At 45.5% G+C, this 24,548-nt stretch overlaps 1 protein-coding gene across 1 annotated transcript in view; it reads right to left on the reverse strand.

Moving 5' to 3' along the window:
- Positions 1-23,199, reverse strand: part of LOC109869940 (potassium voltage-gated channel subfamily C member 1-like) — an 82,027-nt gene extending 58,828 nt beyond the window's left edge. Inside the window, exon 1 of the mRNA XM_031805062.1 lies at positions 22,572-23,199. Coding sequence (XP_031660922.1) covers positions 22,572-23,108 — 537 coding nt within the window. The 5' untranslated portion in view covers positions 23,109-23,199. The remainder of the gene's footprint in view (positions 1-22,571) is intronic.
- Between the last annotated feature and the right edge of the window lie 1,349 nt (positions 23,200-24,548).

Consider the following 24,548-nt stretch of genomic DNA (forward strand, 5'->3'; position numbering starts at 1 on the left):
TCCAATTTGTTGAGTAGGGTATTGGAGGCTATTTTGTAAATGACATCGCCAAAGTCGAGGATTGGTAGGATGGTCAGTTTTACAAGGGTATGTTTGGCAGCATGAGTGAAGGATGCTTTGTTGCGAAATAGGAAGCCAATTCTAGATTTAACTTTGGATTGGAGATGTTTGATATGGGTCTGGAAGGAGAGTTTACAGTCTAACCAGACACCTAAGTATTTGTAGTTGTCCACGTATTCTAAGTCAGAGCCGTCCAGAGTAGTGATGTTGGACAGGCGGGTAGGTGCAGGTAGCGATCGGTTGAAGAGCATGCATTTAGTTTTACTTGTATTTAAGAGCAATTGGAGGCCACGGAAGGAGAGTTGTATGGCATTGAAGCTTGCCTGGAGGGTTGTTAACACAGTGTCCAAAGAAGGGCCGGAAGTATACAGAATGGTGTCGTCTGCGTAGAGGTGGATCAGGGACTCACCAGCAGCAAGAGCGACCTCATTGATGTATACAGAGAAGAGAGTCGGTCCAAGAATTGAACCCTGTGGCACCCCCATAGAGACTGCCAGAGGTCCGGACAGCAGACCCTCCGATTTGACACACTGAACTCTATCAGAGAAGTAGTTGGTGAACCAGGCGAGGCAATCATTTGAGAAACCAAGGCTGTCGAGTCTGCCGATGAGGATATGGTGATTGACAGAGTCGAAAGCCTTGGCCAGATCAATGAATACGGCTGCACAGTAATGTTTCTTATCGATGGCGGTTAAGATATCGTTTAGGACCTTGAGCGTGGCTGAGGTACACCCATGACCAGCTCTGAAACCAGATTGCATAGCAGAGAAGGTATGGTGAGATTCGAAATGGTCGGTAATCTGTTTGTTGACTTGGCTTTCGAAGACCTTAGAAAGGCACGGTAGGATAGATATAGGTCTGTAGCAGTTTGGGTCAAGAGTGTCCCCCCCTTTGAAGAGGGGGATGACCGCAGCTGCTTTCCAATCTTTGGGAATCTCAGACGACACGAAAGAGAGGTTGAACAGGCTAGTAATAGGGGTGTTTTAGAAAGAAAGGGTCCAGATTGTCTAGCCCGGCTGATTTGTAGGGGTCCAGATTTTGCAGCTCTTTCAGAACATCAGCTGAATGGATTTGGGAGAAGGAGAAATGGGGAAGGCTTGGGCGAGTTGCTGTTGGGGGTGCAGTGCTGTTGTCCGGGGTAGGAGTAGCCAGGTGGAAAGCATGGCCAGCCGTAGAAAAATGCTTATTGAAATTCTCAATTATGGTGGATTTATCAGTGGTGACAGTGTTTCCTATCTTCAGTGCAGTGGGCAGCTGGGAGGAGGTGTTCTTATTCTCCATGGACTTTACAGTGTCCCAGAACTTTTTTGAGTTAGTGTTGCAGGAAGCAAATTTCTGCTTGAAAAAGCTAGCCTTGGCTTTTCTAACTGCCTGTGTATAATGATTTCTAGCTTCCCTGGACAGCTGCATATCACGGGGGCTGTTCGATGCTAATGCAGAACGCCATAGGATGTTTTTGTGTTGGTTAAGGGCAGTCAGGTCTGGGGAGAACCAAGGGCTATATCTGTTCCTGGTTCTAAATTTCTTGAATGGGGCATGTTTATTTAAGATGGTTAGGAAGGCATTTAAAAAAAATATCCAGGCATCCTCTACTGACGGGATGAGATCAATATCCTTCCAGGATACCCCGGCCAGGTCGATTAGAAAGGCCTGCTCGCAGAAGTGTTTCAGAGGAGACTGAGGAGACTGAAGTGTTCAGAGGAGACTGAGTGAATCACTCCTTCATGGTCAAATTGCTGCAAAGAAACAACTACTAAAGGACACTTACAACAAGAAGAGACTTGCCTGGGCCAAGAAACACGAGCAATGGTGGAAATCTGTCCTTTGGTCTGATAAGTCCAAATGGGAGATGTTTGTTCCAACCGCTGTGTCTTTGTGAGACGCAGAGTAGGTGAACAGATGATCTCCTCGTGTGGTTCCCACCGTGAATCATGGAGGAGGAGGTGTGATGATGTGGGGGTGCTTTGCTGGTGACACTGTATGTGATTTATTTAGAATTCAAGACACACTTAACCAGCATGGCTACCACAGGATTCTGCAGCGATACGCCATCCCATCTGGTTTGCACTTAGTAGGACTATCATTTTTTTTTTTAATAGGACAATGACCCAACACGGCTGTGTAGGGGCTATTTTACCAAGAAGGAGAGTGATGGAGTGCTGCATCAGATGGCCTGGCCTCCACAATCACCCAACCTCAACCTAATGTCACGCCCTGATCTATTACACCTGTCCTTGTGCTTGTCTCCACCCCCCTCCAGGTGTCGCCCATCTTCCCCACTTATCACCATGTGTGTTTTCTGTCTGTCTGTCTGTGCCAGTTCCTCTTGTTTGTTCAAGCCCACCAGCATTTTGTGTCTCTTCTTCTGCTTTTTCAAGTCTCTCTTTTCTCACCCTCCTGGTTTTGACCCCTGCCTGTCCTGACTCTGAGCCCGCCTGCCTACTCTGCCTGCCACTGACCCTGAGCCTTCCTGCTGTCCTGTACCTTGGCCCCCAAAATAGGGCTACTTAATGTTAGATCCCTTACTTCAAAGGCAATTTTTGTCAATTAACTAATCACTGATCATAATCTTGATGTGATTGGCCTGACTGAAACATGGCTTAAGCCTAATGAATTTACTTTGTTAAATGAGGCCTCACCTCCTGGCTACACTAGTGACCATATCCCCCGTGCATTTAGCAAAGGCGGAGGTGTTGCTAACATTTACGATAGCAAATTTCAATTTACAACAACAAAAAAATAGGTTTTCGTGTTTTGAGCTTCTAGTCATGAAATATATGCAGCCTACTCAATCACTTTTTATAGCTACTGTTTACAGGCCTCCTGGGCCATATACAGCATTCCTCATTGAGTTCCCTGAATTCCTATCGGACCTTGTAGTCATAGCAGATAATATTCTAATCTTTGGTGACTTTAATATTCACATGGAAAAGTCCACAGACCCACTCCAACAGGCTTTCGGAGCCATCATCGACTCAGTGGGTTTTGTCCAGCATGTCTCTAGACCTACTCACGGTCACAGTCATACTCTGGACCTAGTTTTATCCCATGGAATAAATGTTGTGGATCTTAATGTTTTTCCTCATAATCCTGGACTATCAGACCACCATTTTATTACGTTTGCAATTGCAAATAATCTGCTTAGGCCCCAACCAAGGAGCATCAAAAGTCGTGCTATAAATTCACAGACAACACAAAGATTCCTTGATGTCTTGCCAGACTCCTTCTGTCTACCCAAGGACGCCAGAGGACAAAAATCAGTTAACCACCTAACTGAGGAACTCAGTTTAAACCTTGAGCAATACCCTAGATGCAGTTGCACCCCTAAAAACTAAAAACATATCTCATAAGAAACTAGCTCTCTGGTATACAGAAAATACCCGAGCTCTGAAGCAAGCTTCCAGAAAATTGGAATGGAAATGGCTGCACTTGTGAAGGTGGTAAATTACCTTTTAATGGCATCAGACCGAGGCTCTGCATCTGTCCTCGTGCTCCTAGACCTTAGTGCTGCTTTTGATACCATCGATCACCACATTCTTTTGGAGAGATTGGAAACCCAAATTGGTGTACACGGACAAGTTCTGGCCTGGTTTAGATCTTATCTGTCGGAAAGATATCACTTTGTCTCGGTGAATGGTTTGTCCTCTGACAAATCAACTGTAAATTTCAGTGTTCCTCAAGGTTCCGTTTTAGGACCACTATTGTTTTCACTATATATTTTACCTCTTGGGGATGTCATTCGAAAACATAATGTTAACTTTCACTGCTATGCGGATGACACACAGCTGTACATTTCAATGAAACAAGGTGAAGCCCCAAAATTGCCTTCGCTAGAAGCCTGTGTTTCAGACATAAGGAAGTGGATGGCTGCAAACTTTAAACTTTTAAACTTGGACAAAACAGAGATGCTTGTTCTAGGTCCCAAGAAACAAAGAGATCTTCTGTTGAATCTGACAATTACTCTTATTGATTGTACAGTCGTCTCAAATAAAACTGTGAAGGACCTCGGCGTTACTCTGGACCCTGATCTCTCTTTTGAAGAACATATCAAGACTGTTTCAAGGACAGCTTTTTTCCATCTACGTAACATTGCAAAGATCAGACACTTTCTGTCCAAAAATGATGCAGAAAAATTAATCCATGCTTTTGTCACTTCTAGGTTAGACTACTGCAATGCTCTACTTTCCGGCTACCCGGATAAAGCACTAAATAAACTTCAGTTAGTGCTAAATACGGCTGCTAGAATCCTGACTAGAACCATTTTTTAAATCATATTACTCCAGTGCTAGCCTCCCTACACTGGCTTCCTGTCAAGGAGAGGGCTGATTTCAAGGTTTTACTGCTAACCTACAAAGCATTACATGGGCTTGCTCCTACCTATCTCTCTGATTTGGTCCTGCTAAACATACCTACACGTACGCTACGGTCACAAGACGCAGGCCTCCTAATTGTCCCTAGAATTTCTAAGCAAACAGCTGGAGGCAGGGCTTTCTCCTATAGAGCTCCATTTTTATGGAATGGTCTGAACATTTGAACATCTTGGCCATGTTCTGTTATAATCTCCACCCGGCACAGCAAGAAGAGGACTGGCCAACCCACATAGCCTGGTTCCTCTCTAGGTTTCTTCCTAGGTTTTGGCCTTTCTAGGGAGTTTTTCCTAGCCACCGTGCTTCTACACCTGCATTGCTTGCTGTGAGCACTTTGAGATATCAGCTGATGTACGAAGGGCTATATAAATCAATTTGATTTGATTTTAATAAATAACATGAAATAAAGCGTCCCTAGGTGCATCATAAAACAGGCTAATGGAGAATGTTGGGTAGGTTAGGTCGTCCCTAGGCGCATCATAAAACAGGCTAATGGAGAATGTTGGGTAGGTTAGGTCGTACCTAGGCGCATCATAAAACAGGCTAATGGAGAATGTTGGGTAGGTTAGGTCGTCCCTAGGCGCATCATAAAACAGGCTAATGGAGAATGTTGGGTAGGTTAGGTCGTACCTAGGCGCATCATAAAACAGGCTAATGGAGAATGTTGGGTAGGTTAGGTCGTACCTAGGTGCATCATAAAACAGGCTAATGGAGAATGTTGGGTAGGTTAGGTCGTACCTAGGCGCATCATTAAACAGGCTAATGGAGAATGTTGGGTAGGTTAGGTCGTACCTAGGTGCATCATAAAACAGGCTAATGGAGAATGTTGGGTAGTTTAGGTCGTACCTAGGTGCATCATAAAACAGGCTAATGGAGAATGTTGGGTAGGTTAGGTCGTACCTAGGTGCATCATAAAACAGGCTAATGGAGAATGTTGGGTAGGTTAGGTCGTACCTAGGCGCATCATAAAACAGGCTAATGGAGAATGTTGGGTAGGTTAGTTCGTACCTAGGCGCATCATTAAACAGGCTAATGGAGAATGTTGGGTAGGTTAGGTCGTCCCTAGGCGCATCATAAAACAGGCTAATGGAGAATGTTGGGTAGGTTAGGTCGTACCTAGGCGCATCATAAAACAGGCTAATGGAGAATGTTGGGTAGGTTAGGTCGTACCTAGGCGCATCATAAAACAGGCTAATGGAGAATGTTGGGTAGGTTAGGTCGTACCTAGGTGCATCATTAAACAGGCTAATGGAGAATGTTGGGTAGGTTAGGTCGTACCTAGGCGCATCATAAAACAGGCTAATGGAGAATGTTGGGTAGGTTAGGTCGTACCTAGGCGCATCATAAAACAGGCTAATGGAGAATGTTGGGTAGGTTAGGTCGTACCTAGGCGCATCATAAAACAGGCTAATGGAGAATGTTGGGTAGGTTAGGTCGTACCTAGGCGCATCATAAAACAGGCTAATGGAGAATGTTGGGTAGGTTAGGTCGTACCTAGGTGCATCATTAAACAGGCTAATGGAGAATGTTGGGTAGGTTAGGTCGTACCTAGGCGCATCATAAAACAGGCTAATGGAGAATGTTGGGTAGGTTAGGTCGTACCTAGGCGCATCATAAAACAGGCTAATGGAGAATGTTGGGTAGGTTAGGTCGTACCTAGGCGCATCATTAAACAGGCTAATGGAGAATGTTGGGTAGGTTAGGTCGTACCTAGGCGCATCATTAAACAGGCTAATGGAGAATGTTGGGTAGGTTAGGTCGTACCTAGGCGCATCATTAAACAGGCTAATGGAGAATGTTGGGTAGGTTAGGTCGTACCTAGGTGCATCATTAAACAGGCTAATGGAGAATGTTGGGTAGGTTAGGTCGTACCTAGCCGCATCATAAAACAGGCTAATGGAGAATGTTGGGTAGGTTAGGTCGTACCTAGGCGCATCATTAAACAGGCTAATGGAGAATGTTGGGTAGGTAAGGTCGTACCTAGGCGCATCATAAAACAGGCTAATGGAGAATGTTGGGCAGGTTAGGTCGTACCTAGGTGCATCATTAAACAGGCTAATGGAGAATGTTGGGTAGTTTAGGTCGTACCTAGGCGCATCATAAAACAGGCTAATGGAGAATGTTGGGTAGGTTAGGTCGTACCTAGGCGCATCATAAAACAGGCTAATGGAGAATGTTGGGTAGGTTAGGTCGTCCCTAGGCGCATCATAAAACAGGCTAATGGAGAATGTTGGGTAGGTTAGGTCATACCTAGGCGCATCATAAAACAGGCTAATGGAGAATGTTGGGTAGGTTAGGTCGTACCTAGGTGCATCATAAAACAGGCTAATGGAGAATGTTGGGTAGGTTAGGTCGTACCTAGGCGCATCATTAAACAGGCTAATGGAGAATGTTGGGTAGGTTAGGTCGTACCTAGGTGCATCATTAAACAGGCTAATGGAGAATGTTGGGTAGGTTAGGTCGTACCTAGGCGCATCATAAAACAGGCTAATGGAGAATGTTGGGTAGGTTAGGTCGTACCTAGGCGCATCATAAAACAGGCTAATGGAGAATGTTGGGTAGGTTAGGTCGTACCTAGGCGCATCATTAAACAGGCTAATGGAGAATGTTGGGTAGGTTAGGTCGTACCTAGGCGCATCATAAAACAGGCTAATGGAGAATGTTGGGTAGGTTAGGTCGTACCTAGGCGCATCATTAAACAGGCTAATGGAGAATGTTGGGTAGGTAAGGTCGTACCTAGGCGCATCATAAAACAGGCTAATGGAGAATGTTGGGTAGGTTAGGTCGTACCTAGGCGCATCATTAAACAGGCTAATGGAGAATGTTGGGTAGTTTAGGTCGTACCTAGGCGCATCATAAAACAGGCTAATGGAGAATGTTGGGTAGGTTAGGTCGTACCTAGGCGCATCATAAAACAGGCTAATGGAGAATGTTGGGTAGGTTAGGTCGTACCTAGGTGCATCATTAAACAGGCTAATGGAGAATGTTGGGTAGGTTAGGTCGTACCTAGGCGCATCATAAAACAGGCTAATGGAGAATGTTGGGTAGGTTAGGTCGTACCTAGGTGCATCATTAAACAGGCTAATGGAGAATGTTGGGTAGGTTAGGTCGTACCTAGGCGCATCATTAAACAGGCTAATGGAGAATGTTGGGTAGGTTAGGTCGTACCTAGGTGCATCATTAAACAGGCTAATGGAGAATGTTGGGTAGGTTAGGTCGTACCTAGGCGCATCATAAAACAGGCTAATGGAGAATGTTGGGTAGGTTAGGTCGTACCTAGGTGCATCATTAAACAGGCTAATGGAGAATGTTGGGTAGGTTAGGTCATACCTAGGTGCATCATTAAACAGGCTAATGGAGAATGTTGGGTAGGTTAGGTCGTACCTAGGCGCATCATAAAACAGGCTAATGGAGAATGTTGGGTAGGTTAGGTCGTCCCTAGGCGCATCATTAAACAGGCTAATGGAGAATGTTGGGTAGGTTAGGTCGTACCTAGGCGCATCATTAAACAGGCTAATGGAGAATGTTGGGTAGGTTAGGTCGTACCTAGGCGCATCATTAAACAGGCTAATGGAGAATGTTGGGTAGGTTAGGTCGTACCTAGGTGCATCATTAAACAGGCTAATGGAGAATGTTGGGTAGGTTAGGTCGTACCTAGGCGCATCATAAAACAGGCTAATGGAGAATGTTGGGTAGGTTAGGTCGTACCTAGGCGCATCATTAAACAGGCTAATGGAGAATGTTGGGTAGGTTAGGTCGTACCTAGGCGCATCATAAAACAGGCTAATGGAGAATGTTGGGTAGGTTAGGTCGTACCTAGGCGCATCATAAAACAGGCTAATGGAGAATGTTGGGTAGGTTAGGTCGTCCCTAAGTGGATCATTAAACAGGCTAATGGAGAATGTTGGGTAGGTTAGGTCGTCCCTAGGCGCATCATAAAACAGGCTAATGGAGAATGTTGGGTAGGTTAGGTCGTACCTAGGCGCATCATAAAACAGGCTAATGGAGAATGTTGGGTAGGTTAGGTCGTACCTAGGCGCATCATAAAACAGGCTAATGGAGAATGTTGGGTAGGTTAGGTCGTACCTAGGCGCATCATAAAACAGGCTAATGGAGAATGTTGGGTAGGTTAGGTCGTACCTAGGCGCATCATTAAACAGGCTAATGGAGAATGTTGGGTAGGTTAGGTCGTACCTAGGCGCATCATAAAACAGGCTAATGGAGAATGTTGGGTAGGTTAGGTCGTACCTAGGCGCATCATAAAACAGGCTAATGGAGAATGTTGGGTAGGTTAGGTCGTACCTAGGCGCATCATAAAACAGGCTAATGGAGAATGTTGTGTAGGTTAGGTCGTACCTAGGCGCATCATAAAACAGGCTAATGGAGAATGTTGGGTAGGTTAGGTCGTACCTAGGCGCATCATTAAACAGGCTAATGGAGAATGTTGGGTAGGTTAGGTCGTACCTAGGCGCATCATAAAACAGGCTAATGGAGAATGTTGGGTAGTTTAGGTCGTACCTAGGCGCATCATAAAACAGGCTAATGGAGAATGTTGGGTAGGTTAGGTCGTACCTAGGCGCATCATTAAACAGGCTAATGGAGAATGTTGGGTAGGTTAGGTCGTATCTAGGAGCATCATAAAACAGGCTAATGGAGAATGTTGGGTAGGTTAGGTCGTACCTAGGCGCATCATAAAACAGGCTAATGGAGAATGTTGGGTAGGTTAGGTCATACCTAGGTGCATCATAAAACAGGCTAATGGAGAATGTTGGGTAGGTTAGGTCGTACCTAGGCGCATCATAAAACAGGCTAATGGAGAATGTTGGGTAGGTTAGGTCGTACCTAGGCGCATCATAAAACAGGCTAATGGAGAATGTTGGGTAGTTTAGGTCGTACCTAGGCGCATCATAAAACAGGCTAATGGAGAATGTTGGGTAGGTTAGGTCGTACCTAGGCGCATCATAAAACAGGCTAATGGAGAATGTTGGGTAGGTTAGGTCGTACCTAGGCGCATCATAAAACAGGCTAATGGAGAATGTTGGGTAGGTTAGGTCGTACCTAGGCGCATCATAAAACAGGCTAATGGAGAATGTTGGGTAGGTTAGGTCGTACCTAGGCGCATCATAAAACAGGCTAATGGAGAATGTTGGGTAGGTTAGGTCGTACCTAGGCGCATCATAAAACAGGCTAATGGAGAATGTTGGGTAGGTTAGGTCGTACCTAGGCGCATCATAAAACAGGCTAATGGAGAATGTTGGGTAGTTTAGGTCATACCTAGGCGCATCATAAACAGGCTAATGGAGAATGTTGGGTAGGTTAGGTCGTACCTAGGCGCATCATAAAACAGGCTAATGGAGAATGTTGGGTAGGTTAGGTCGTACCTAGGCGCATCATAAAACAGGCTAATGGAGAATGTTGGGTAGGATAGGTCGTACCTAGGCGCATCATAAACAGGCTAATGGAGAATGTTGGGTAGGTTAGGTCGTGCCTAGGCGCATCATAAAACAGGCTAATGAGAATGTTGGGTAGGTTAGGTCGTACCTAGGCGCATCATAAAACAGGCTAATGGAGAATGTTGGGTAGGTTAGGTCGTACCTAGGCGCATCATTAAACAGGCTAATGGAGAATGTTGGGTAGGTTAGGTCGTACCTAGGCGCATCATAAAACAGGCTAATGGAGAATGTTGGGTAGGTTAGCTCGTACCTAGGTGCATCATAAAACAGGCTAATGGAGAATGTTGGGTAGGTTAGGTCGTACCTAGGTGCATCATAAAACAGGCTAATGGAGAATGTTGGGTAGGTTAGGTCGTACCTAGGCGCATCATAAAACAGGCTAATGGAGAATGTTGGGTAGGTTAGGTCGTACCTAGGCGCATCATAAAACAGGCTAATGGAGAATGTTGGGTAGGTTAGGTCGTACCTAGGCGCATCATAAAACAGGCTAATGGAGAATGTTGGGTAGGTTAGGTCGTACCTAGGCGCATCATAAAACAGGCTAATGGAGAATGTTGGGTAGGTTAGGTCGTACCTAGGCGCATCATAAAACAGGCTAATGGAGAATGTTGGGTAGGTTAGGTCGTACCTAGGCGCATCATAAAACAGGCTAATGGAGAATGTTGGGTAGGTTAGGTCGTACCTAGGCGCATCATTAAACAGGCTAATGGAGAATGTTGGGTAGGTTAGGTCGTACCTAGGCGCATCATAAAACAGGCTAATGGAGAATGTTGGGTAGGTTAGGTCGTACCTAGGCGCATCATAAAACAGGCTAATGGAGAATGTTGGGTAGGTTAGGTCGTACCTAGGCGCATCATTAAACAGGCTAATGGAGAATGTTGGGTAGGTTAGGTCGTACCTAGGCGCATCATAAAACAGGCTAATGGAGAATGTTGGGTAGGTTAGGTCGTACCTAGGCGCATCATAAAACAGGCTAATGGAGAATGTTGGGTAGGTTAGGTCGTACCTAGGCGCATCATAAAACAGGCTAATGGAGAATGTTGGGTAGGTTAGGTCGTTACCTAGGCGCATCATTAAAACAGGCTAATGGAGAATGTTGGGTAGGTTAGGTCGTACCTAGGCGCATCATAAAACAGGCTAATGGAGAATGTTGGGTAGTTTAGGTCGTACCTAGGCGCATCATAAAACAGGCTAATGGAGAATGTTGGGTAGTTTAGGTCGTACCTAGGCGCATCATTAAACAGGCTAATGGAGAATGTTGGGTAGGTTAGGTCGTACCTAGGCGCATCATAAAACAGGCTAATGGAGAATGTTGGGTAGGTTAGGTCGTACCTAGGCGCATCATAAAACAGGCTAATGGAGAATGTTGGGTAGGTTAGGTCAGTACCTAGGTGCATCATAAAACAGGCTAATGGAGAATGTTGGGTAGGTTAGGTCGTACCTAGGCGCATCATAAAACAGGCTAATGGAGAATGTTGGGTAGGTTAGGTCGTACCTAGGCGCATCATAAAACAGGCTAATGGAGAATGTTGGGTAGGTTAGGTCGTACCTAGGCGCATCATAAAACAGGCTAATGGAGAATGTTGGGTAGGTTAGGTTCGTACCTAGGCGCATCATAAAACAGGCTAATGGAGAATGTTGGGTAGGTTAGGTCGTACCTAGGCGCATCATAAAACAGGCTAATGGAGAATGTTGGGTAGGTTAGGTCGTACCTAGGCGCATCATAAAACAGGCTAATGGAGAATGTTGGGTAGGTTAGGTCGTACCTAGGCGCATCATAAAACAGGCTAATGGAGAATGTTGGGTAGGTTAGGTCGTACCTAGGCGCATCATCATAAACAGGCTAATGGAGAATGTTGGGTAGGTTAGGTCGTACCTAGGCGCATCATAAAACAGGCTAATGGAGAATGTTGGGTAGGTTAGGTCGTACCTAGGCGCATCATAAAACAGGCTAATGGAGAATGTTGGGTAGGTTAGGTCGTACCTAGGCGCATCATAAAACAGGCTAATGGAGAATGTTGGGTAGGTTAGGTCGTACCTAGGCGCATCATAAAACAGGCTAATGGAGAATGTTGGGTAGGTTAGGTCGTACCTAGGCGCATCATAAAACAGGCTAATGGAGAATGTTGGGTAGGTTAGGTCGTACCTAGGCGCATCATAAAACAGGCTAATGGAGAATGTTGGGTAGGTTAGGTCGTACCTAGGCGCATCATAAAACAGGCTAATGGAGAATGTTGGGTAGGTTAGGTCGTACCTAGGCGCATCATAAAACAGGCTAATGGAGAATGTTGGGTAGGTTAGGTCGTACCTAGGCGCATCATAAAACAGGCTAATGGAGAATGTTGGGTAGGTTAGGTCGTACCTAGGCGCATCATAAAACAGGCTAATGGAGAATGTTGGGTAGGTTAGGTCGTACCTAGGCGCATCATAAAACAGGCTAATGGAGAATGTTGGGTAGGTTAGGTCGTACCTAGGCGCATCATAAAACAGGCTAATGGAGAATGTTGGGTAGGTTAGGTCGTACCTAGGCGCATCATAAACAGGCTAATGGAGAATGTTGGGTAGGTTAGGTCGTACCTAGGCGCATCATAAAACAGGCTAATGGAGAATGTTGGGTAGGTTAGGTCGTACCTAGGCGCATCATAAAACAGGCTAATGGAGAATGTTGGGTAGGTTAGGTCGTACCTAGGCGCATCATAAAACAGGCTAATGGAGAATGTTGGGTAGGTTAGGTCGTACCTAGGCGCATCATAAACAGGCTAATGGAGAATGTTGGGTAGGTTAGGTCGTACCTAGGCGCATCATAAAACAGGCTAATGGAGAATGTTGGGTAGGTTAGGTCGTACCTAGGCGCATCATAAAACAGGCTAATGGAGAATGTTGGGGTAGGTTAGGTCGTACCTAGGCGCATCATAAAACAGGCTAATGGAGAATGTTGGGTAGGTTTAGGTCGTACCTAGGCGCATCATAAAACAGGCTAATGGAGAATGTTGGGTAGGTTAGGTCGTACCTAGGCGCATCATAAAACAGGCTAATGGAGAATGTTGGGTAGGTTAGGTCGTACCTAGGCGCATCATAAAACAGGCTAATGGAGAATGTTGGGTAGGTTAGGTCGTACCTAGGCGCATCATAAAACAAGGCTAATGGAGAATGTTGGGTAGGTTAGGTCGTACCTAGGCGCATCATAAACAGGCTAATGGAGAATGTTGGGTAGGTTAGGTCGTACCTAGGCGCATCATAAAACAGGCTAATGGAGAATGTTGGGTAGGTTTAGGTCGTACCTAGGCGCATCATAAACAGGCTAATGGAGAATGTTGGGTAGGTTAGGTCGTACCTAGGCGCATCATAAAACAGGCTAATGGAGAATGTTGGGTAGGTTAGGTCGTACCTAGGCGCATCATAAAACAGGCTAATGGAGAATGTTGGGTAGGTTAGGTCGTACCTAGGCGCATCATAAAACAGGCTAATGGAGAATGTTGGGTAGGTTAGGTCGTACCTAGGCGCATCATAAAACAGGCTAATGGAGAATGTTGGGTAGGTTAGGTCGTACCTAGGCGCATCATAAACAGGCTAATGGAGAATGTTGGGTAGGTTAGGTCGTACCTAGGCGCATCATAAAACAGGCTAATGGAGAATGTTGGGTAGGTTAGGTCGTACCTAGGCGCATCATAAAACAGGCTAATGGAGAATGTTGGGTAGGTTAGGTCGTACCTAGGCGCATCATAAAACAGGCTAATGGAGAATGTTGGGTAGGTTAGGTCGTACCTAGGCGCATCATAAAACAGGCTAATGGAGAATGTTGGGTAGGTTAGGTCGTACCTAGGCGCATCATAAAACAGGCTAATGGAGAATGTTGGGTAGGTTAGGTCGTACCTAGGCGCATCATAAAACAGGCTAATGGAGAATGTTGGGTAGGTTAGGTCGTACCTAGGCGCATCATAAACAGGCTAATGGAGAATGTTGGGTAGGTTAGGTCGTACCTAGGCGCATCATAAAACAGGCTAATGGAGAATGTTGGGTAGGTTAGGTCGTACCTAGGCGCATCATAAAACAGGCTAATGGAGAATGTTGGGTAGGTTAGGTCGTACCTAGGCGCATCATAAAACAGGCTAATGGAGAATGTTGGGTAGGTTAGGTCGTACCTAGGCGCATCATAAAACAGGCTAATGGAGAATGTTGGGTAGGTTAGGTCGTACCTAGGCGCATCATAAACAGGCTAATGGAGAATGTTGGGTAGGTTAGGTCGTACCTAGGCGCATCATAAAACAGGCTAATGGAGAATGTTGGGTAGGTTAGGTCGTACCTAGGCGCATCATAAAACAGGCTAATGGAGAATGTTGGGTAGGTTAGGTCGTACTAGGCGCATCATTAAACAGGCTAATGGAGAATGTTGGGTAGGTTAGGTCGTACCTAGGCGCATCATAAAACAGGCTAATGGAGAATGTTGGGTAGGTTAGGTCGTACCTAGGCGCATCATTAAAACAGGCTAATGGAGAATGTTGGGTAGGTTAGGTCGTACCTAGGCGCATCATAAAACAGGCTAATGGAGAATGTTGGGTAGGTTAGGTCGTACCTAGGCGCATCATAAACAGGCTAATGGAGAATGTTGGGTAGGTTAGGTCGTACCTAGGCGCATCATAAAACAGGCTAATGGAGAATGTTGGGTAGGTTAGGTCGTACCTAGGCGCATCATAAACAGGCTAATGGAGAATGTTGGGTAGGTTAGGTCGTACCTAGGCGCATCATTAAAACAGGCTAATGGAGAATGTTGGGTAGGTTAGGTCGTACCTAGGCGCATCATAAAACAGGCTAATGGAGAATGTTGGGTAGGTTAGGTCGTACCTAGGCGCATCATAAACAGGCTAATGGAGAATGTTGGGTAGGTTAGGTCGTACCTAGGCGCATCATAAAACAGGCTAATGGAGAATGTTGGGTAGGTTAGGTCGTACCTAGGCGCATCATAAAACAGGCTAATGGAGAATGTTGGGTAGGTTAGGTCGTACCTAGGCGCATCATAAAACAGGCTAATGGAGAATGTTGGGTAGGTTAGGTCGTACCTAGGCGCATCATAAAACAGGCTAATGGAGAATGTTGGGTAGGTTAGGTCGTACCTAGGCGCATCATAAAACAGGCTAATGGAGAATGTTGGGTAGGTTAGGTCGTACCTAGGCGCATCATAAAACAGGCTAATGGAGAATGTTGGGTAGGTTAGGTCGTACCTAGGCGCATCATAAAACAGGCTAATGGAGAATGTTGGGTAGGTTAGGTCGTACCTAGGCGCATCATAAAACAGGCTAATGGAGAATGTTGGGTAGGTTAGGTCGTACCTAGGCGCATCATAAACAGGCTAATGGAGATGTTGGGTAGGTTAGGTCGTACCTAGGCGCATCATAAAACAGGCTAATGGAGAATGTTGGGTAGGTTAGGTCGTACCTAGGCGCATCATAAAACAGGCTAATGGAGAATGTTGGGTAGGTTAGGTCGTACCTAGGCGCATCATAAACAGGCTAATGGAGAATGTTGGGTAGGTTAGGTCGTACCTAGGCGCATCATAAAACAGGCTAATGGAGAATGTTGGGTAGGTTAGGTCGTACCTAGGCGCATCATAAAACAGGCTAATGGAGAATGTTGGGTAGGTTAGGTCGTACCTAGGCGCATCATAAAACAGGCTAATGGAGAATGTTGGGTAGGTTAGGTCGTACCTAGGCGCATCATAAAACAGGCTAATGGAGAATGTTGGGTAGGTTAGGTCGTACCTAGGCGCATCATAAAACAGGCTAATGGAGAATGTTGGGTAGGTTAGGTCGTACCTAGGCGCATCATAAAACAGGCTAATGGAGAATGTTGGGTAGGTTAGGTCGTACCTAGGCGCATCATAAAACAGGCTAATGGAGAATGTTGGGTAGGTTAGGTCGTACCTAGGCGCATCATAAAACAGGCTAATGGAGAATGTTGGGTAGGTTAGGTCGTACCTAGGCGCATCATAAAACAGGCTAATGGAGAATGTTGGGTAGGTTAGGTCGTACCTAGGCGCATCATAAAACAGGCTAATGGAGAATGTTGGGTAGGTTAGGTCGTACCTAGGCGCATCATAAAACAGGCTAATGGAGAATGTTGGGTAGGTTAGGTCGTACCTAGGCGCATCATAAAACAGGCTAATGGAGAATGTTGGGTAGGTTAGGTCGTACCTAGGCGCATCATAAAACAGGCTAATGGAGAATGTTGGGTAGGTTAGGTCGTACCTAGGCGCATCATAAAACAGGCTAATGGAGAATGTTGGGTAGGTTAGGTCGTACCTAGGCGCATCATAAACAGGCTAATGGAGAATGTTGGGTAGGTTAGGTCGTACCTAGGCGCATCATAAAACAGGCTAATGGAGAATGTTGGGTAGGTTAGGTCGTACCTAGGCGCATCATAAAACAGGCTAATGGAGAATGTTGGGTAGGTTAGGTCGTACCTAGGCGCATCATAAAACAGGCTAATGGAGAATGTTGGGTAGTTTAGGTCGTACCTAGGCGCATCATTAAAACAGGCTAATGGAGAATGTTGGGTAGTTTAGGTCGTACCTAGGCGCATCATAAAACAGGCTAATGGAGAATGTTGGGTAGTTTAGGTCGTACCTAGGCGCATCATAAAACAGGCTAATGGAGAATGTTGGGTAGGTTAGGTCGTACCTAGGCGCATCATAAAACAGGCTAATGGAGAATGTTGGGTAGGTTAGGTCGTACCTAGGCGCATCATAAAACAGGCTAATGGAGAATGTTGGGTAGGTTAGGTCGTACCTAGGCGCATCATAAAACAGGCTAATGGAGAATGTGGGTAGGTTAGGTCGTACCTAGGCGCATCATAAAACAGGCTAATGGAGAATGTTGGGTAGGTTAGGTCGTACCTAGGCGCATCATAAAACAGGCTAATGGAGAATGTTGGGTAGGTTAGGTCGTACCTAGGCGCATCATAAAACAGGCTAATGGAGAATGTTGGGTAGGTTAGGTCGTACCTAGGCGCATCATAAAACAGGCTAATGGAGAATGTTGGGTAGGTTAGCTCGTACCTAGGTGCATCATAAAACAGGCTAATGGAGAATGTTGGGTAGGTTAGGTCGTACCTAGGTGCATCATAAAACAGGCTAATGGAGAATGTTGGGTAGGTTAGGTCGTACCTAGGCGCATCATAAAACAGGCTAATGGAGAATGTTGGTTAGGTTAGGTCGTACCTAGGCGCATCATAAAACAGGCTAATGGAGAATTTTGGGTAGGTTAGGTCGTACCTAGGCGCATCATAAAACAGGCTAATGGAGAATGTTGGGTAGGTTAGGTCGTACCTAGGCGCATCATAAAACAGGCTAATGGAGAATGTTGGGTAGGTTAGGTCGTCCCTAGGCGCATCATAAAACAGGCTAATGGAGAATGTTGGGTAGGTTAGGTCGTCCCTAGGCGCATCATAAAACAGGCTAATGGAGAATGTTGGGTAGGTTAGGTCGTACCTAGGCGCATCATAAAACAGGCTAATGGAGAATGTTGGGTAGGTTAGGTCGTACCTAGGCGCATCATTAAACAGGCTAATGGAGAATGTTGGGTAGTTTAGGTCGTACCTAGGCGCATCATAAAACAGGCTAATGGAGAATGTTGGGTAGTTTAGGTCGTACCTATGCGCATCATAAAACAGGCTAATGGAGAATGTTGGGTAGGTTAGGTCGTACCTAGGCGCATCATAAAACAGGCTAATGGAGAATGTTGGGTAGGTTAGGTCGTACCTAGGCGCATCATTAAACAGGCTAATGGAGAATGTTGGGTAGGTTAGGTCGTACCTAGGCGCATCATAAAACAGGCTAATGGAGAATGTTGGGTAGTTTAGGTCGTACCTAGGCGCATCATAAAACAGGCTAATGGAGAATGTTGGGTAGGTTAGGTCGTACCTAGGCGCATCATTAAACAGGCTAATGGAGAATGTTGGGTAGGTTAGGTCGTATCTAGGAGCATCATAAAACAGGCTAATGGAGAATGTTGGGTAGGTTAGGTCGTACCTAGGCGCATCATAAAACAGGCTAATGGAGAATGTTGGGTAGGTTAGGTCATACCTAGGTGCATCATAAAACAGGCTAATGGAGAATGTTGGGTAGGTTAGGTCGTACCTAGGCGCATCATAAAACAGGCTAATGGAGAATGTTGGGTAGGTTAGGTCGTACCTAGGCGCATCATAAAACAGGCTAATGGAGAATGTTGGGTAGTTTAGGTCGTACCTAGGCGCATCATAAAACAGGCTAATGGAGAATGTTGGGTAGGTTAGGTCGTACCTAGGCGCATCATAAAACAGGCTAATGGAGAATGTTGGGTAGGTTAGGTCGTACCTAGGCGCATCATAAAACAGGCTAATGGAGAATGTTGGGTAGGTTAGGTCGTACCTAGGCGCATCATAAAACAGGCTAATGGAGAATGTTGGGTAGGTTAGGTCGTACCTAGGCGCATCATAAAACAGGCTAATGGAGAATGTTGGGTAGGTTAGGTCGTACCTAGGCGCATCATAAAACAGGCTAATGGAGAATGTTGGGTAGGTTAGGTCGTCCCTAGACGCATCATAAAACAGGCTAATGGAGAATGTTGGGTAGGTTAGGTCGTACCTAGGCGCATCATAAAACAGGCTAATGGAGAATGTTGGGTAGGTTAGGTCGTACCTAGGCGCATCATAAAACAGGCTAATGGAGAATGTTGGGTAGGTTAGGTCGTACCTAGGCGCATCATAAAACAGGCTAATGGAGAATGTTGGGTAGTTTAGGTCGTACCTAGGCGCATCATAAAACAGGCTAATGGAGAATGTTGGGTAGTTTAGGTCGTACCTAGGCGCATCATAAAACAGGCTAATGGAGAATGCTGGGTAGGTTAGGTCGTACCTAGGCGCATCATAAAACAGGCTAATGGAGAATGTTGGGTAGGTTAGGTCGTACCTAGGCGCATCATAAAACAGGCTAATGGAGAATGTTGGGTAGGTTTGGTCGTACCTAGGCGCATCATAAAACAGGCTAATGGAGAATGTTGGGTAGGTTTGGTCGTACCTAGGTGCATCATAAAACAGGCTAATGGAGAATGTTGGGTAGGTTAGGTCGTACCTAGGCGCATCATAAAACAGGCTAATGGAGAATGTTGGGTAGGTTAGGTCGTACCTAGGCGCATCATTAAACAGGCTAATGGAGAATGTTGGGTAGTTTAGGTCGTACCTATGCGCATCATAAAACAGGCTAATGGAGAATGTTGGGTAGGTTAGGTCGTACCTAGGCGCATCATTAAACAGGCTAATGGAGAATGTTGGGTAGTTTAGGTCGTACCTAGGCGCATCATTAAACAGGCTAATGGAGAATGTTGGGTAGTTTAGGTCGTACCTAGGCGCATCATAAAACAGGCTAATGGAGAATGTTGGGTAGGTTAGGTCGTACCTAGGCGCATCATTAAACAGGCTAATGGAGAATTTTGGGTAGGTTAGGTCGTACCTAGGCGCATCATAAAACAGGCTAATGGAGAATGTTGGGTAGGTTTGGTCGTACCTAGGCGCATCATAAAACAGGCTAATGGAGAATGTTGGGTAGGTTAGGTCGTACCTAGGCGCATCATAAAACAGGCTAATGGAGAATGTTGGGTAGGTTAGGTCGTACCTAGGCGCATCATAAAACAGGCTAATGGAGAATGTTGGGTAGGTTAGGTCGTACCTAGGCGCATCATTAAACAGGCTAATGGAGAATGTTGGGTAGGTTAGGTCGTACCTAGGCGCATCATAAAACAGGCTAATGGAGAATGTTGGGTAGGTTAGCTCGTACCTAGGTGCATCATAAAACAGGCTAATGGAGAATGTTGGGTAGGTTAGGTCGTACCTAGGTGCATCATAAAACAGGCTAATGGAGAATGTTGGGTAGGTTAGGTCGTACCTAGGCGCATCATAAAACAGGCTAATGGAGAATGTTGGTTAGGTTAGGTCGTACCTAGGCGCATCATAAAACAGGCTAATGGAGAATTTTGGGTAGGTTAGGTCGTACCTAGGCGCATCATAAAACAGGCTAATGGAGAATGTTGGGTAGGTTAGGTCGTACCTAGGCGCATCATAAAACAGGCTAATGGAGAATGTTGGGTAGGTTAGGTCGTCCCTAGGCGCATCATAAAACAGGCTAATGGAGAATGTTGGGTAGGTTAGGTCGTCCCTAGGCGCATCATAAAACAGGCTAATGGAGAATGTTGGGTAGGTTAGGTCGTACCTAGGCGCATCATAAAACAGGCTAATGGAGAATGTTGGGTAGGTTAGGTCGTACCTAGGCGCATCATTAAACAGGCTAATGGAGAATGTTGGGTAGTTTAGGTCGTACCTAGGCGCATCATAAAACAGGCTAATGGAGAATGTTGGGTAGTTTAGGTCGTACCTATGCGCATCATAAAACAGGCTAATGGAGAATGTTGGGTAGGTTAGGTCGTACCTAGGCGCATCATAAAACAGGCTAATGGAGAATGTTGGGTAGGTTAGGTCGTACCTAGGCGCATCATTAAACAGGCTAATGGAGAATGTTGGGTAGGTTAGGTCGTACCTAGGCGCATCATAAAACAGGCTAATGGAGAATGTTGGGTAGTTTAGGTCGTACCTAGGCGCATCATAAAACAGGCTAATGGAGAATGTTGGGTAGGTTAGGTCGTACCTAGGCGCATCATTAAACAGGCTAATGGAGAATGTTGGGTAGGTTAGGTCGTATCTAGGAGCATCATAAAACAGGCTAATGGAGAATGTTGGGTAGGTTAGGTCGTACCTAGGCGCATCATAAAACAGGCTAATGGAGAATGTTGGGTAGGTTAGGTCATACCTAGGTGCATCATAAAACAGGCTAATGGAGAATGTTGGGTAGGTTAGGTCGTACCTAGGCGCATCATAAAACAGGCTAATGGAGAATGTTGGGTAGGTTAGGTCGTACCTAGGCGCATCATAAAACAGGCTAATGGAGAATGTTGGGTAGTTTAGGTCGTACCTAGGCGCATCATAAAACAGGCTAATGGAGAATGTTGGGTAGGTTAGGTCGTACCTAGGCGCATCATAAAACAGGCTAATGGAGAATGTTGGGTAGGTTAGGTCGTACCTAGGCGCATCATAAAACAGGCTAATGGAGAATGTTGGGTAGGTTAGGTCGTACCTAGGCGCATCATAAAACAGGCTAATGGAGAATGTTGGGTAGGTTAGGTCGTACCTAGGCGCATCATAAAACAGGCTAATGGAGAATGTTGGGTAGGTTAGGTCGTACCTAGGCGCATCATAAAACAGGCTAATGGAGAATGTTGGGTAGGTTAGGTCGTCCCTAGACGCATCATAAAACAGGCTAATGGAGAATGTTGGGTAGGTTAGGTCGTACCTAGGCGCATCATAAAACAGGCTAATGGAGAATGTTGGGTAGGTTAGGTCGTACCTAGGCGCATCATAAAACAGGCTAATGGAGAATGTTGGGTAGGTTAGGTCGTACCTAGGCGCATCATAAAACAGGCTAATGGAGAATGTTGGGTAGTTTAGGTCGTACCTAGGCGCATCATAAAACAGGCTAATGGAGAATGTTGGGTAGTTTAGGTCGTACCTAGGCGCATCATAAAACAGGCTAATGGAGAATGCTGGGTAGGTTAGGTCGTACCTAGGCGCATCATAAAACAGGCTAATGGAGAATGTTGGGTAGGTTAGGTCGTACCTAGGCGCATCATAAAACAGGCTAATGGAGAATGTTGGGTAGGTTTGGTCGTACCTAGGCGCATCATAAAACAGGCTAATGGAGAATGTTGGGTAGGTTTGGTCGTACCTAGGTGCATCATAAAACAGGCTAATGGAGAATGTTGGGTAGGTTAGGTCGTACCTAGGCGCATCATAAAACAGGCTAATGGAGAATGTTGGGTAGGTTAGGTCGTACCTAGGCGCATCATTAAACAGGCTAATGGAGAATGTTGGGTAGTTTAGGTCGTACCTAGGCGCATCATTAAACAGGCTAATGAAGAATGTTGGGTAGGTTAGGTCGTACCTAGGTGCATCATTAAACAGGCTAATGGAGAATGTTGGGTAGGTTAGGTCGTACCTAGGCGCATCATTAAACAGGCTAATGGAGAATGTTGGGTAGGTTAGGTCGTACCTAGGCGCATCATTAAACAGGCTAATGGAGAATGTTGGGTAGGTTAGGTCGTCCCTAGGCGCATCATTAAACAGGCTAATGGAGAATGTTGGGTAGGTTAGGTAGGATAAGGGAGTGAAACGGAGAAAACATTTCGCTTGGATGCAGGTATGGAACCTCTTGTAGCAGGCTAAATTATGTAGCTAATATTAATATGAAATCATGAATTTAAAAAATGTGTGATTAATATCGATGGCAACTGTTTGATTAGGCAGCACCCTAAAATAGCAGCCATATCATTTTTCCTTTGCTATCACAATGAATTATTCTGTATCCGTGAGTCTATATATTGCTACTTAACACAAGCAAACTGTCAAGGAAGTCATAGCCTACCTGCTCGATTATGATCGCTTGAATGAAAATCTAGAATGAATTATTCATAACAACTATGCATATAGGTTGATCATGGAAAGCTAATGTTATAAACTTTCAACAACCTATTGTAACTCAGATGTTAGTTGTCACAGTTGAAATGACTAATATGACATTTAAAGCAATCAATTAAGAAAAAAAACAGTCACTCACCCGGGCATATTTTGAGGAATAGGGGTCTTCAAAAAGAGCCCACATTCTGGGCCGCCAGATTTCCCACCAAGTCTTTTTCCTTCCGTCCTCATGCAAGCACAGTCTTTTCATGTCCCATTCATGTCCTGGTAGCGCTGGGTCATCCTCTGCCAACTCCGGTTCGGGATTCTCAAAACTGTCCAACGCCTCCTCTGCGTCCCTGTGCTGGCGGTAATTCATCCAGCAACACGCCTCCACGTCCGTCTCATCGATGCCCCAGAATGCCAGCTCCTCTTCGAACAGCGGGCCGCACACATCTTTCGGACAGTGCAACTTCCCTGTGCGGTAATAGTTGAGGATGAATGAAAAGACGGATGGGTGGCGATCGAAGAAGAACTCGTCGTTTCTGTGGTCGTAATCGAAGTTCCTAAAGGCGTCTGACTCGGTAAGCCAAGATAAGCGGGTACCGGGCAACGTTTTTAGTGTGCTTCGATAGGTTTCATGCCGCATCCCCCCGCAGTTTATCACCATTTTCTCGCTTTCCGACGGACAAGTCATGTCTGCAGTGTAACATGCTTTGTTGGACGAGTTGTTCACACTCTTGCACCCTTTGAAAGAGGAGACACAGACCGAACTGAGCGTAGAGGAACGGAGTGAGCGAGAGGAGGAGAGAAAACCGGGGAGCAGGAGGGAGGCGGAGTCTGCGGGGAGAGAAAGGAATGTAATTGTATCTATGGATAAAATATGAACATTCAAATTCCAATGAAGTTATAGTAATAGTCTACACTACAGTTATGCTATGATTCCTAATGTAAGGTGGATAGAGTGTAGTAAATGACATTGCAGCTGTTGCATAAACTATACGATTTCAGTTGATTAAACAGGCTGGCTGTAAAGTTGGTTTAGAAAAGCAATATTCACCAGAAGACTGTAGAGGTGTAGGCCAAGTTAATATCAATTTACTAACATACAGTAATCCATTTGTGAAATGTGGGGAATGTCACGTTTGATTTAATAACAAGGATGATGGTTTAGTTAAAAATGCATGTTGTGTTATGAATGTGCTATAAGCAAAATATCTTCCATGTAATATTACAGCACCCGGGTGTCATTCTCATTTGACTAGTTACACGTTGTGCCTCCTGCTGCTGTTACTGTAAGATGATGTGTACATGATACCAAAATGATTCACATTTCTCCCAATTCATTGAAATAGTATCTCTAATTAGGCCACTATAAGACATCAACAGAGCCAACCCCCGCCCCCTTCCTCTGCTATCTGCTTGCCTCGGTACCCAATAGGAGAGAGAGCGAGAAGAGAGAGAGAGAGAGAGAGAGAGAGAGAGAGAGAGAGAGAGAGAGCGGGGGAGTGTGTGTGTCACTGGGGAGAGGGACAGCATCTGACGAATGAGAATGAGAGAGAGTGAAAGCGAGAGAGAAAGGGAAAGAGGTACAGCATAACAAATTGGGGGTACAACTCGTTCCTTCACATCTCCTTTCGCTCGTCCCTAATGCTTTTCTGATGTAAGGTGGCGGAGCATTCGATGTGTGTGTATTTGTGTGTCTGCATGTGTGTGTGTGTGTGTGTTTATTGCTTCCCAGGAGTGCAGTGCCCGTACTAATGTTACATCACCTCAATCAGTCTGCTACAGGCACCATGCTTCCCTCTATCCCTGTATCCCTCTACTCCAGTTACATTCAACTAAAGCACGGTTATGTCATGATGTTCCATAGCTTCTTCTGTATTGTATGTGTGCATGTGTGTGGGGGGGGGGGGTGTAAGAGAGAGAATGAGAGGCAGTCAGAGAGATTGAGATGTAGGGAGAGACAGAGAGGGGATGAGAGGAGAGAGAATGAGAGTCAGGGAGAGAGGGAGAGGATGAAAGTCAGGCAGAGGGAGAGAGAGTGTGCTATAAAAGTTAATGAATTCCACTGCTAGAGTTATGTGTTTTCTTTCCTTCTCCTCGCTAGATCAGCACAGCTCCATTGCTTCCAAAA

This window comes from Oncorhynchus kisutch, linkage group LG25 (genome assembly GCF_002021735.2).
Source record: "Oncorhynchus kisutch isolate 150728-3 linkage group LG25, Okis_V2, whole genome shotgun sequence".
Classification (NCBI taxonomy): Eukaryota; Metazoa; Chordata; class Actinopteri; order Salmoniformes; family Salmonidae; genus Oncorhynchus; species Oncorhynchus kisutch.